This window comes from Oxyura jamaicensis (genome assembly GCF_011077185.1).
Source record: "Oxyura jamaicensis isolate SHBP4307 breed ruddy duck chromosome 5 unlocalized genomic scaffold, BPBGC_Ojam_1.0 oxy5_random_OJ106518, whole genome shotgun sequence".
Taxonomy (NCBI): domain Eukaryota; kingdom Metazoa; phylum Chordata; class Aves; order Anseriformes; family Anatidae; genus Oxyura; species Oxyura jamaicensis.
Window position 1 is genome coordinate 59,725 of NW_023303969.1, and position 13,692 is coordinate 73,416.

At 45.0% G+C, this 13,692-nt stretch overlaps 1 protein-coding gene across 1 annotated transcript in view; it reads left to right on the forward strand.

Annotated features, from left to right (window-relative positions):
* LOC118157413 (RAC-alpha serine/threonine-protein kinase) overlaps positions 1-13,692 on the forward strand; it is a 72,606-nt gene that overhangs the window by 52,311 nt on the left and 6,603 nt on the right. The window contains exons 10-12 of the mRNA XM_035311723.1: positions 793-921; positions 5,107-5,321; positions 13,189-13,276. Coding sequence (XP_035167614.1) covers positions 793-921; positions 5,107-5,321; positions 13,189-13,276 — 432 coding nt within the window. The remainder of the gene's footprint in view (positions 1-792; positions 922-5,106; positions 5,322-13,188; positions 13,277-13,692) is intronic.

Here is a 13,692-nt window from a genome sequence, read left to right on the forward strand (position 1 = left end):
TTTGTTGACCAGATTGGGAAAAGAAACAAACAAGAAATCTTAGGGCAGGCAAACTGGGGATGTTCTTGAGGGTAATGCAACAACAAAACTTATTTTCTGAGAAGTGCTTTCAGGGGAGGGTAAGGTGATACTAGTAGGAGTATGCTACGTAATATTTTCAGCCTACTTCAAAGTGTTCTTGGGAATTCCTGCTGTGATTTTGTATCCCATATAACCATGATTCCTTGGAAAATGTGCTTTGTTTCATACGTAGCTGGCCTTGTTAGAAATTAGTGGTGCGGAGAAGTATGAATATAAAGTGCTGAGTAGATGGATAAAGTGATGCTCATGTAAAAAAATCTCTTTAGCAAATGCTTCTTTAAGCTTACACTTAGTTACTTTGCTCACTTGCTATCCTTTAATGGTACAGAATGCTTGATAAAATCACTTAGAGTAAAAGCAGGGATGAAGTTTTTAAAAAATGTAATAAGTATTCCTCCTCACAAAGAATCTGGTGTTCTGTTGATGATAATACTTTAGAAGCATAATTACAATGTTTACATTCTGTGTTCTTGCTGTATATATGATCGGTTACCCAAGGACTGCAAATTAGTTACTTAATGCTCCCTAAAGAATTAAGGAAAGTGATATAAATGTGTATTTACATCATGCATGCTTTGGCAGCTGCTATGGTTCTGACTCCAGTGAGAACACGTTTGAAAACTGTAATCTTTGGAAATTCGAGTCTTTTATCGACTTGCTCAGGAGCAGTGTACGTTTTTTCTAATACTGTGCTTCATTTGGACTTCTCAGCTGGAAAATCTTATGCTGGATAAAGATGGACACATAAAAATTACAGACTTTGGACTATGTAAAGAAGGCATAAAGGATGGAGCAACAATGAAGACTTTCTGTGGCACTCCAGAGTATCTTGCACCAGAGGTATGTTTACATAGACTTTCATACTAAATCATATCCTTAAATGCCATCCACGATAGCAGTGGCAATATATAATAATTCCTATGCCATAATGTGTTCATACAGTACTGTGATATAATAACACGTGCTGAAAATCTTTTACTCATCATGTTCTGGGACATACCTTCAGTATGAAGACGTGATAATTTTCACATGGCGTAGCGTTTTCTTTTCATGTAAGGGAATATGTACATTTTACTGGAGCAGTGCTTCTAGTTTAAGAAGTCTAATTTAAAAACTCAACTCCTAAATCATGAAAATATTACTGGATGTCTTGGTAACCCTTTTGTGATATATTTGCTGTGTATTGGACTACCTGAAAGCTATCAACAGAACTTTGGCTAAGAAGTAAAAGTACTGACTGATTCTTTTTGAAGACGGTGTAAGGTTAAATGTGTTCAGGGAGGCCAGCAACAAGGCAGAGCGAGCTCTTTTTTCAGTGTTTAGTGTTGTATATGTTAAAAGTGCCAGCTACTTCATGGCTGTAAGTGCACAAGGTTGTTTCTCAAGGTTAATTTGAAACTTTCTGTTTTGGAGGAAACAAATCCAAACATAAGACTCCAGTCCCCAGTAATACATTTTGGGGGGATTTTTGTGCTAATAATTTTTCCATGGAAGCACGCATTTGGATTTTAGTCTTTACCTTTCATCCTGGAAATACTCCTTTGGAAAGTTGTGCAACACAGCAGGTGCTGGTAGAGCAGCGATTTAGTTAAGGGCAGATCAAAAGTGAAGAAGTGTGATAGAGGAGATGTACACACGGTGTTCTGCAGGCAGACGCTCATTTTCTCTGCCCACGCTCGGAGCTGTCTGGAAGCAGTCGCTGTGTGAGCAGGGCACCGAGCCTGAGCTAATAACACGCCGTGCCTTGCAGAAGGGCTCGCTGCCTCGGAGCGCGCGCCTTGCTACCCCTGGCGCACAGGCTGCCATCCAGCTGGGAGCGCAGGCAGAAGCAAGTCTTGGGCTGCTGGCAGGTTATGTATTGCAGGCGCTCCCAGGACATATTCCTTCTCCAAGGTGGGAGAACTTGCGCTGCAAACCTTTCTTTAGTCAAAGTGCAAGGTACAAAGTAGGGAAAACCAAAGTGGAGGAGGAATATTGCTGCGGAGAGCTGGTGTCTTTGCTGATCAGCACTTCCGAGCACTCAGTTTGCGTAGCGGTGGCAGTGGAAGCAGTTGTGTGCTCTTGGATTTTTGTTTTTGTTGGTTTTTTTAAACTCCCAGCTGCTCTCAAGGGCCTCCAGTCTCTTCATAATAATGAAGAACGTGGGCACCTGTCGAAGTAGCTTGCAGCAAGAGGCGGAGCCAGTCTCACGCTAGCTGCCAGCTCTCCATGGATCGCTAGGAGTCTTCAGTGTTTCTAAATGGGGGTTCGTGCACCACGATTTGAGATTCACTGATGCAGGGAGTAATTAGCAGCACGACAAATAGTGTTTATTATTCATAAATATGGCTTTTATTTGGTGGCTCCCTCTTAAAATCAATTGCTGAACTCCAGTTTTTCACCAAGGATTTCATGAGGTGATTAAAAATATTGTTTTGGTTTTGTTTTTTTCTTAGCTTGGAATGCGGGGATTCCCTGTGCAGGCATTATGTTGTTCTTTCAGTAGTATTACTTGCTGTTATTTTTCTTTTTCATATTTACGATGAGTTGGCTCATCCAAAACCCTGAAGGACAAATCCTTTTGATTAACCCAGCTCTCTCCCTTACTTGCAAATCCCATCTGCGAGCTGGAGTGTTAAATTCTGGAGGCTTTTGTCATCTGGTTGATAGCATGCAAAAAATCTGGAAATTGCGCCTGAGTGATACGCTGTGCATTTAAGGTCATGCAGCCTTAAAAGCAGGGGGCTCGTTCTCGTTATCTGTGTCTGTAACTGGAGTCCAGCATAGCAGCGTGTTTGTACAGTTGTTGCATAGTTGTTTTTAGGTTCATATTGGAATCTTGTGCATGGATGACAGTGACTGAACCATGTCAACTTTGATGTGTCAGATACATCAGTGGCGGTGATGTTTACAGCTGTTGTGCCTTCTCTTTCAAATTCCATCTCACGGCAGCGTGGAGCTGCTTGTTAGGGATTGATCAGCCTTTAACTTAAGTGAAATGACCTTGTTACTTCTGCTGTCCTGTGTGTTGCAATAAATCAAGAATATGCGTAATCCTTTTTCTGATACAGTATATTTTTAATAACCATTGCTCTGTTTTGTGCAATCCTAAATCTGAGCACTTGCTGTCTGGGATAAAGCACTTTGAAGAAACAAGCATTTTTTTCATTCTGTGTGGAATTAATGGAGGTGCAGGAAAGAGCTGTAGTTAGCAGTCTGTATTATAACGGAGTTTTAGCATCTTTACTAAAACAATGCTTCAATGATTTTGTGCGTTTTGAAAGCACCTGTAGAACTGGCTGTGCACACAGACAAAACCTTTGTGGCTTTTTTTTTTTCTTCCAGTCCTCTGGCCGCGCAGCTCCCGCAGCAGTTTAAAAATAAATAAATAAACGGGCAGAGACCCCGTGACTAATTTATTTTCGGTAAACCCAAGCGCCGGGCAGCGCGAGGAGGCGGCTCGGAGCAGCGTTGTCACACAAATATCTCCTGCGGTGCCTCGGGAAGGACGGGGCCGGCTCCTGGAATCCCGGCCGGCCGGCAGCTGTGTCGGCCGAATACATGCGCGGGGCAGCTGCAGAGCCAGCTGTCGTTTGGTGTGAATCATACGGCAGGGGATGCTGTAAATAGACCAGCGCCGGGTAATCTAATACCTGGCAGCCTTCGGAGTTTTACTGCAGGCCCTTTCCCTCGTTCGGATAATTAAGGGGCATAATTAGTGAATACAGAGAGGCAGAGCGCAAAGGGTTGTTGTGGAGTGTCTCCACTGCTTTTCTGTGTGCTTTCTGAATGTTGGAGGTTTGGATCCTGGTTTTGTTAAAGGGAAAGCTGTCGATTTCAGTTGTCTCTTTCACCCTTTTGAGCACAGGGTGAGTTGGTGCACGGTGGCTGCGTGAGCTTTACATTGCTACAAGGAAGGGTGCTGGTGGTTTTTACTCTTGGCAATACTAAGCTGTTAGTGCAGACCTGTGAAAAGACTAAAGATGACAACTAAAACCTGAGCACAGGGTCTGGAATATGAGACTGTCGGTGTCAGCTACAGACAACTGCTTAGGAGACATAAAGTCTAGAGAAGTCCTTGTAACATCTACTCCACGAGCCACGAAACACTCCTACCTCCTCAACAAAGCCTTTGATGGAGAAGACAAGAAATAAAACACGAGAGCACTTCTGTGGAGCAAGCAGGAGGGAGAAAGGGCACTGCTGGGTCCTGAGTCTGTGCACAAACTGGCGATTTGCTAGGTGCAAATGCCCAGGAGGAAGGCAAAATGTCCTGTGCTGCACCCTGTCTGCTGAGAGCTGGAAGCAGTTTGCCCCCCAACACATTCTGCTTAGAAAGTGCAACCCCAAAGTGTTGGAGCTGGTGTGCAAGTGTTCCCCTCTGGAGGGGAGGAAGGGAAGTATTTCAAGACAGCCTGGCTGCCATTTCACAGCCTTGCAGCTAGTCAAGTGCTAGGAGTGGAGATCTGGCTCTGTGTTTAATACGAATTAGTCATTTAGCATGCTGTGTGGTCTGTGACATACCCTTTGGGTAGAGGCAAGTGAGTATGGAGAGGATTGTGCTGTTCAGTTTGTTGCTTCTGAAGGAATAGTAAGTAATAGCCTGGCTGTCTTGTCTTTTCTCCCCAGAATGGCTCCTTGGTGGCTTTTTTTTTCTCTTAATGGGATCCCATTTGGAACAGTCTATGATACGTGAGAATTTAGCAGCTGGCTGTGTAATGTGAGAACAGACCTCAGCCTTTGGGCTTTCAAAGGTTGTGCTTACGGTGGGCTTAATGGGAAGGGGAGGCTTGGAGGAAGAGAAGGAATCTGCCATATCATAACACTTCATCCTTTTCCCTCTCTTGCTTACCTAAAATGCTCTCTTTTGATCAGTGACCGTCAGTGCCAGTTGTTTTCGAGACCTTCTGCAGATACTCTGTGCTGGTAAACTCATCTGTGAAATGCAAAACCATGAAATTTTTGGTGTAAACCTTGCCTCTTGAGTTCTGTGTTCATTGCTGATTTAGGAATGCCTTCTAAAGCCTTCTCTCTGCCTTTCTGCAGGTGCTGGAAGACAATGACTATGGTCGTGCAGTGGACTGGTGGGGCCTCGGCGTGGTGATGTATGAAATGATGTGTGGCCGGCTCCCTTTCTACAACCAGGACCATGAAAAGCTCTTTGAACTCATCCTTATGGAGGAGATTAGATTTCCACGCACTTTGTCACCTGAAGCAAAATCTCTCTTGTCAGGTTTGCTGAAGAAAGATCCGAAGCAAAGGTGAGGTTGTTGCTTAATAATTGCAATTTGAAATGCCTGTGCCCTCAGAAATACCAAATAAGGAGAAATCAAAAAAAATATTTGTTAAAGCCTTCACAAAAAAGATAGCAATTGTGCTGTTCAGAGGCGTGTCTGTGAAAGGGAACCATCCTCAAGCCAAGTGACATAAAAGTGACCTCGTGTGCTGCCATTTAAGATCTGTATTGCCATCTTTCAGAAACAACTGAAGAGGATACTGCACAAAGGGCTATTGAGTGCACGCACGGCAGTCTTTATTTAAAGTTGAGGAAGATATTTTGGATGAAATTGTAGTTCTGTTTCTAATCAGGTCACAACTAGCATCCACCAAGAATAGCTGAGATGCCGTAAATGAAACTATTTGTTTTTGTCTTACCTTTTGAAACAAGCTGACCCTGCAGATAGCAACATGAAGTGATTTTGGTGATCAGGAGGCTGAGCTTTGGCATATGATGGCTGCCATTCACACAAAACTACAGCCCGGAACAATGCAAGTTAACCTTGCTTTCGATCATAATTAACGTGATGGCTGCTGTGGGTTATAAGCTCTACAGTGAACGTTCTTGCCTTCTATCCAAGTTCAGGCTGCTTGCTGTAAGCTTTCTGAATTTTCTGTGAAATCTGTGCCATTGATTTATCATCCTTTTCTGGATGGCAGGTAGTGGTGTTTCTGCCATGATGGTGGTGGAGTTTATACCATGATTGATCTACTTTTCCCATTTCCTCCTTTTGCTTTTTTGCTATTCTTTATTATTTAAAAAGAACCTTTGACTTAACAACTTCAACAAAAAAACAATCCTATAATGGCTATCTAACAAAAAATAGAACAAGATCCAAAAAGGATGTTGACCTTTGCACCAAAGTAAACATCGGTTTAAGAACCTGCCCTCTTGTCAACCCAGACATTTTTAAACAAACAAAAGTTGTGACTCTGCCCCTAGTCTCCTGTCCTGAACCTTTCCACCATAAATAGGCCCCAGCTAGGAGACTTTTCATGTGAGGTGTACGTAGAGTATTTCAGTTTGCTTTCTGGTGTGTTCTGTCTGTATGTGCACATGCACATAGCACGAAAACGGTTCTTTGCCAGTAAGTGGATACTTAGAGCAAAGGTTTTTATCATCCAAGTGGATTATTCCCATCACTGCTCTTGACAGAAAATCCTGCGGAGGGGTTTCGTGGTGCAAACCCTCCATTTGTACTAGAGGAGTGTTCAACTCAGCCGTGACATGGGGAACCAGGAGCAGCTGTATCAGGAAGGTGGCCAGCCTTGTGCTAGGTGTCAACAGCAGCCCGCCCCCCCTGGAGCAGGCAGGGGCTCCGGTGGGGCCTCCAGGAAAAGGTTGTGTGATAGATTAGCAGCCCCCTGGGCACTGTGCTCTGCAAATGTGGCTGCAGCCCGTGCCAAGAGGATTCCTGTCCAGGAAAGTGCTGGGTTAAATAGAATTGTGACCCTCTTGTAGCTTATTCAGGTGGGGCCTTTCAATCACTGGAAACACAAGCAGCATCTGCTGTAATTTGTTCTTAAAGGAGCATCTCTGATGAACCAAAATGCAATTTGTTTACAAACAAAGAACGCCCACTTGTTTCTAATTACAAGGTTTTTCCAATGCCAATAATTACTCCACAATATGCTCATTTTATACAAATAGCCACTTCTTCACATGTATCTTCAGCAGGCTTGGAACTAGCGATGCTCTGATCTGTTGGACAGATGATTTTCATGCTGCTGATAGAAATAACTATAGGCTAGACAAGCCTGCACACATGCCTGCAGCTTGCTAATTACACTGGTGCCTCCCAAGCTTTTTGGACTGTGGGCCGTTCTTAAATACTAGTTTCTCCCCAGCCACTCCGCACCCAACTTTTTAACTGTGGATTCTGCAAATCCACTGCTCTGCGTGGTGTTTTCAGGCAGTACGGAGAACCGAGCTGGAGGCGCTGGGGGTGGAAGTCCCGAGTCCCACCCTTGTTGTAGTTTTATGGGGTTTATTGTCAGCTGCTCTCACAGTGTGGTCTGTGTGCTCGGGTGGGCGCCTGGGTTACTTGGTCATTGACTCATAGTGAGATCATGGAGCCACGCTAAAGAAAACCAGCCAGATAGCCACAAAAATACATTCAGTGAAAAGTTAGATGATGCGCAATAGGCCAGTGAACATCACCCTGTTGATGACGTTCTGCTGGGTTACACAACTCTTCCCCCAAAATCCCCTCCTCACCAAAGCCCAGGGGTTGACAAAAGTTGGTGTCACTGTGATGCCTGTGGCAGAAAACATTGGCAGCATTTTGTTACTGCTGGTGGATGTGAGAGTGGGACGGAGGGGAGAGGCAGCAGCTTGAGGAAAATGAAACTCAGTCTCCTGTCCAGTAAAATTCCCCCCTCCCAAAAGAAGTTGATATATAAAGTGTAAATTAATTATCAAGGAGCTAGTGAATCGTGGTCTGGGTTGGTGATTTAAACCTTACAGTTAGCTGCCGTACGTGAGCTAGATGCACGGGAGCAGCGTTTGCAGTCTGCTTTCAGTAATGCCAGCTCAGCTGCAACTCCCAGGCATACGGGGGAAGTATGAAGAACAATAAATCGCATTCTGCTTTTAATCATGGCTCTTTTCTAAATTTGGTCATATGTAGGAAATCTATTTTGTAAGGGAAAAGGAATTTTGAAGTTTCTTTTGGGATTGATATAAGTTTATTAATCTTGTAACGTGAGCCTTAATTTTCCTAAGAAGGAAAAAAATCTATTCTACAAACATCTCCTTTTAATGTGGCCTGCAATTCTCCTTTGCTGCTTGGTGACATACATCAAGCGGAAGGGGGTAATCACAGCATATTTCTAGACATAAAAGAGTATTTTTCCCCCTAATTTTTTATTATTCTTTCTCTGGCGACTCTGACTTGTGAAGGTGGGCATGGCTCGGAGGGCTCCCTGCAAGGGGCTGAGTTCAGGTGGGTGGCTGTGTATGTGACCAGCAAAGAGGATCTCACAAGTGCTGAATCTTGGCAGGGTTTAAACCAGAGGGAAGTCCAACACTGCTTTCTCTGAATTTTGATCGTGTCTGTCCCCACGGCATGCCGTGGTGCTCCCTGCCCTGGGGCAGGCTGGCCTCTGGAGCTGAGCCTCTTTCAGATGGGTTTGTCACGGGCTGCTTCGTTTGCTTCTTTCGCTGATGATGCCGTGGGACCTTACCATGCAGGACGAGCGAGAGGAAGAAGATGCAGCATTTCACAACTCCCGTTGGAAGGTCTGATGACTGCACGGAGTTGTAGCTGTTGCTTGGCTTTGGAGGGCTGAGGCTGGTCTCTGGTAACTGGTGATCGGTCCCTGCAGCGATGCGGAGATCCAGCACTTTGTTCATGTTAGTGGTGGTGGCTCTTCCTACAACCTGAGAGCAAATTGGCTGCAGGTGTTCAGAAAGAGCAGGGTCAGTCAAGCCTCCACCTGCATGAAACCCAAACTTTTTTCCTCGTGGAAGGCAATGATTTGAAGTTGAGGTGTGTCTGCTCGCTCTGTCATGCTCTGCTACGTGAAGGACTGACAACTGGAGTGAACCTGCCCTCTGGCCCAGCAAGGCCTGCAGCCCCTGCTGCTGGGGTTGGAGGAGGTGGAGGTGACAACTGTAGGGCTGCAGGGACCGGGGGAAGTCCCGGCTGGCTGGGGCGGGCAGGAGGCTGCCTGCTTGTGCTGTGTTGTGCTTCTCAAATAGCTGGGCCTCTTGTGCAGCAGCCTTCAGCCTTGTGGGCATCCAGAGCTCGGACACTGCAGTGTCCTGGCTGTCTCTTATGCTGCAGATCCTCATCGAGTCCTCACAACTCACCAGGTGCCGATAAGGGACACTGAGGTTGGGCTGTTGGATGTGATGGTGTTGGTGTAAATCACTTCAGTACCAGGTTGTCCAGACCCAGTTTGGACGTGAGCTGGGGCACACTCGAGCAGCTCACCCATAAGAAATCTGATCCAAGGCTGAGGAAAACATCAAAGGCAACTCTCTTTTTCCCCTCCAGATTTCTAGAAATCAGTGATGTGGAAACTTCCCAAGCCTCAGCTTCCTCAAACGTGACAGCTTTGTGGTTGCCTACCAGTGCTGGGGGTGGGAGCTGGATGGGCCCCGTCCGTGTCACACACGTGTGGCTGGGGAAGGGGTGGGGATGTGAGGCTCAGCACAGGGCTGGGAGCTGCTTTCCAAACTCTTCACCTCTGAACAGGAAAGCCCCCAAAGACTGCGTATTCGTGGCCTTTTCCTCCTGCGTTGGGAGTTACAAACTGCTGTTGGAGAGCCAGCAGTGGCCACAGGGAAGCGATGTAGGTGCAGGTCCTAAATGCTCGCACCTGGCTGACTGCTGCAGGGCTCCCAGGGCAAGGACCATAACACAGTACGTTACCGTCACCTTCCTGGCTGTGTCAGAGGAGGGGAAATAAGCACGTGTGCTCCAGCCAGCTGAACACAAACAGCTTTTGCTGGGCTGATTTTCCTGAGCCCAGTGGGTGTATTTACCCTGTTAAAGAACCACTTCTGGGGTTGGGGGTGCAGTAAGAGAACTCATGTGAAAACAAAACAGCAGCCCAAATGTGGAGCCATAAGCCGACTGTTTCCATCTGAGGATGGTGCACATGAGAATCTGTGAACACCAGAAACCTGTAATGCAGAAGTACGGCCGTCTTCACGTGAGGATTCACAGTCACAATCTTTTTGTGGCTCCTGAAATGGTGCAGCACCAGAGCAGGATGGTCAGAGCAGGTCAGAGTGAAGGCGGCTTTTGCTTTGTGTTGAAGCCTTGCTGCCCTTAGGGTAGAAACTTTTTCACTGTAGAAGTTTGTGGGTTTCTTTTTAAAGAACCAGGAATGGACCGCTGGGTGCTGCGTGCTGCTTACCTTTACAGGGACAAGGACAGAAACAATGTTTTTGCTGCGATTTGCTAATTGCAATTGTCTGGTCTGGGATGATAATGTTTCCACTGTGCACACAATATATTTTTATTTTGTATATATAAAATACATATTTATATATATATATACACATATAGGGTACATATTTTAAAACATTTTTGCAGATGATTATAGTATTATAGCTGATTGCCCTTGGCTTGCAGAGCATGGGAGCTTACGATGAAATGATCACAGTAACTTGCAAGCAACACACAGTTTCATAAAAATTAAAAGTGTGGAAGTGGTATGAGCTTAATATTAATGGTGCTTTTAGTGGTAATTTTTCTCCTTGGGACTTAACTGAAACACAAAAGCTAAAGTTCTCAAACTTGGATGGAAGCTTAATGAATAACCAGCAATGTTCAGCAGGTATATTTTAAGGAGACCAGTTAAGACAGATTTTTTTAAAATGCTTTTCACCCTCTACACTTCCTGTTATGTTTCCTTGTATACTGTAATCCTCAGTGGACTTTTATTTTTAACTGCTATTTCTACTATTTTTGGTTCTGTTTGAAGACTTACATGCATAAAATTTACCTTCATTGCACAGGAGTCTTTTTCAAGACTTTTGTTCATGCTGTATTTGTTTTTGGTTGTTGCATGTCCTTACGAGAGACAAACTCACTGCTCTTTCAGTTCTCAGTGTTTCTTTAAGCATGCTTTTTGCATTAGGTGCTGACGTAATGTTGTTCACCTTGAAACGGTCTTTTCATGATAGCTGTAAAAGCCACAAATATGTTTTGGACTAAGTTCCTATCCAAAACATGGGTTTTTTATTGTTTTTCCATTCAGTTGGAATGAATTTGTTTAATAGTATAGATTTTTAAAAGGTAAGTAAAACATCTGGGGTTTCTGTTGGCATTTCCCTGAGTATGTATTTGCCCTTCATGGAACAAAGGCTCGTAATAGATAATGTATTCTCCAAAGCACTTGTGTATGGCTGCAATCAGCCAGCCGTTCTGCATACTTGTGCAAAACAGTATTTAGGTTCTTTGTAGCTTCTAGTCACTTCATAACTCCCGAACTTTGATGCTGGAGTACAGCCTGCTGACATCTGTGAGTAAAGAGGATAGAACTGATCAACTCCACCCTCTTCTTCGCTGGCCATCCTCATCTGCACCGGGGAAGCAGCGAGGAGCCTGATACAGACTTGGCAGAGCCTCTGGACCTGCAGGGAACCAGCCGAGAGATGATTACTCACAGAGTTTGTCTCTGTTCCCAGGCTACCCTGGAGTTTGTCTCTGTTCCAGGTGGCTTGGCAGCTGTACACCATGCTGTCAAGCAGACGGGAGAGCCATTGTCCACTTGGTTTGGCCCAGGAGGCTCTAGGCTGGACTTAGGCTTGGTCTCAGCGTTTACTTGGGGTGGGAGAGTGTCCCCTGCATCGTGACATGAAGCCTGGGGTCTGTCTCCTGTTCCACTGCAGGTGTCCTGGAGGAACAGGAACGAGCAAACCTCTTGGGTTACTACTGTGGTACTAAATAAAACAGGGCCAGGAGGCAAGCATGGCTGCTGAACTGCCTGTCACCTCTGCCATCTGTCACCTCTGGTGCAGTTGTGGCCTCAGCCAGCTTCTTCTCTCTGCAGAGTGCACAGACGTGGCTGAGAGCATTGCCCACACCAGCATCCGTTCCCCAGTGGCAGCCTGGACATGACCTTGTTTGATTCCTTCCACCCCAGGCAGTCACACCACGCTGTGCCATTGCACTGTGGCATCGAGCTACGCCCCAGAGCATGCGCTAAAAAATACCACGTCAGTGGGCTGCAGCACAGCCTTCACATTATTCTGACATGGTGAACTGCACCCCTGACCTCCACCCCCAAAAAATAACGTATGGGGGGATGCGGGGCCGGCTGCTGTGCAGCATGGGTGAATGTTTGGGCAGTTTGGCTGCAGGTCCAGAGAACAGACCTTGCCCCTTTTCCTTTAGCAGTGTAGTTACAGCCTAGGTCGCTCAGAGCTGTTCTTTAAAATAAGGGGTAACTTCCCAGTTCCCCAGTGGCATCGGGGTGATGCAGCAGGAATCGGGGGCTTGCAGATACTAGAGGTCAGCCTGGATGAACGTGGCAGCGCTTTTTGCATTTAAAAGCCTGAGAGTCTCTTAACCTTGTAACCTGAAGTGAGTCTCCTGCTGATTACTCAGTGTGTGGTTGGTTTTCCCAGCGCATGTCTTCGCGTGCAGATGCGGTTCAGTCTTTCAGAGAACACTTTAACCTCCACAGCAGAATTTAAGCATCTGTTAGCCCGAGACTGCAACTGAACTGATTGCATCTATAAGCTGTGTGGACAGTTTTATTTTGGAATAAAAGTGCTTTATCTTGATATACCTTTAAGTCAATAAAACACCCTTTGTGCTTCCTTGAAGCTGAGGAGGAGGAAAGATTTGCATACAACGTGATATTATCACTGCAGTTGTCAACTGTTTTCTTTAATGGAAATTTAAATCAGATGGCATAAATCAGTTCGTCTTCAGAATCCTTGCCTCTCTTATGTTTCAAAATCAAATTCAGTTTTACTGCCGCCATCGCTCTGCTCTTGAAAATTATAAAGGGTAGTTGCTTGTCAATTTAGAAAGGAGAAAGAGACGGGTTGCTCAGACCTTTTATTCGCTGCATCTGCTCAGGGCTGTAGGACAGCATCCCCTCTGAAGGCAGATCTTTTGAACTGTGATTTTTGTTTGTTAAAGAGAAACTTTGGTTGCATGCTAAGATATCTTAGTATGTTTTCAAATCTTTTAGAAGAGCAATGTTGTGATCTGAAGTGTAGAGTATCCTACAGCCCTTGCACAAAAACCAAGAGTGAAGCAAATGCCAGATGCTCCAAAATGTATTATGTGAACTCAGAATTTCTTTGGTACCATTTCATAAAAACTGTATGAGAAAAATAACTGTACTCAAACACTGATTTATTTATTTTGCCCCAAACAGGTTAGGTGGTGGTCCTGATGATGCAAAGGAGATTATGCAACACAAATTCTTTGCTGGCATTGTTTGGCAAGACGTATACGAGAAAAAGGTACTTAAACAACTGTTCTCCCAAGGTGAATTACAGCTGTCGGTATCCTGAATGGTTCAGATTTTGTTGCCCTTGGTAAGGTGTACAGAAGCTCGACATGGAAGAGGTTTGCAGTTGTTTTATCAAGGCTAAATTGATTCTTGCTTCTTAAACTGTGGCTGGATTACTTCTGAACAAAAGCATTTCTTTCCCCCAGTGAGGAGTGTCTCTCAACAAGATACTTGCTTCTGTCACTGAATAAATAGGATGTAGCCAAAATTGCTTCCAAGTGTAGACAGCATATAAGTTTTTGAAGTGACATTTCCTGTGAGTACTTGTTGCCATTTTTTGCTATCAAATGATGTATCCCTTGTGATTTATGGGGCCCAAAAGTTAGGTACTGTTGGTTCCTGAGCACCTGGAAGTAAAACTTTCTA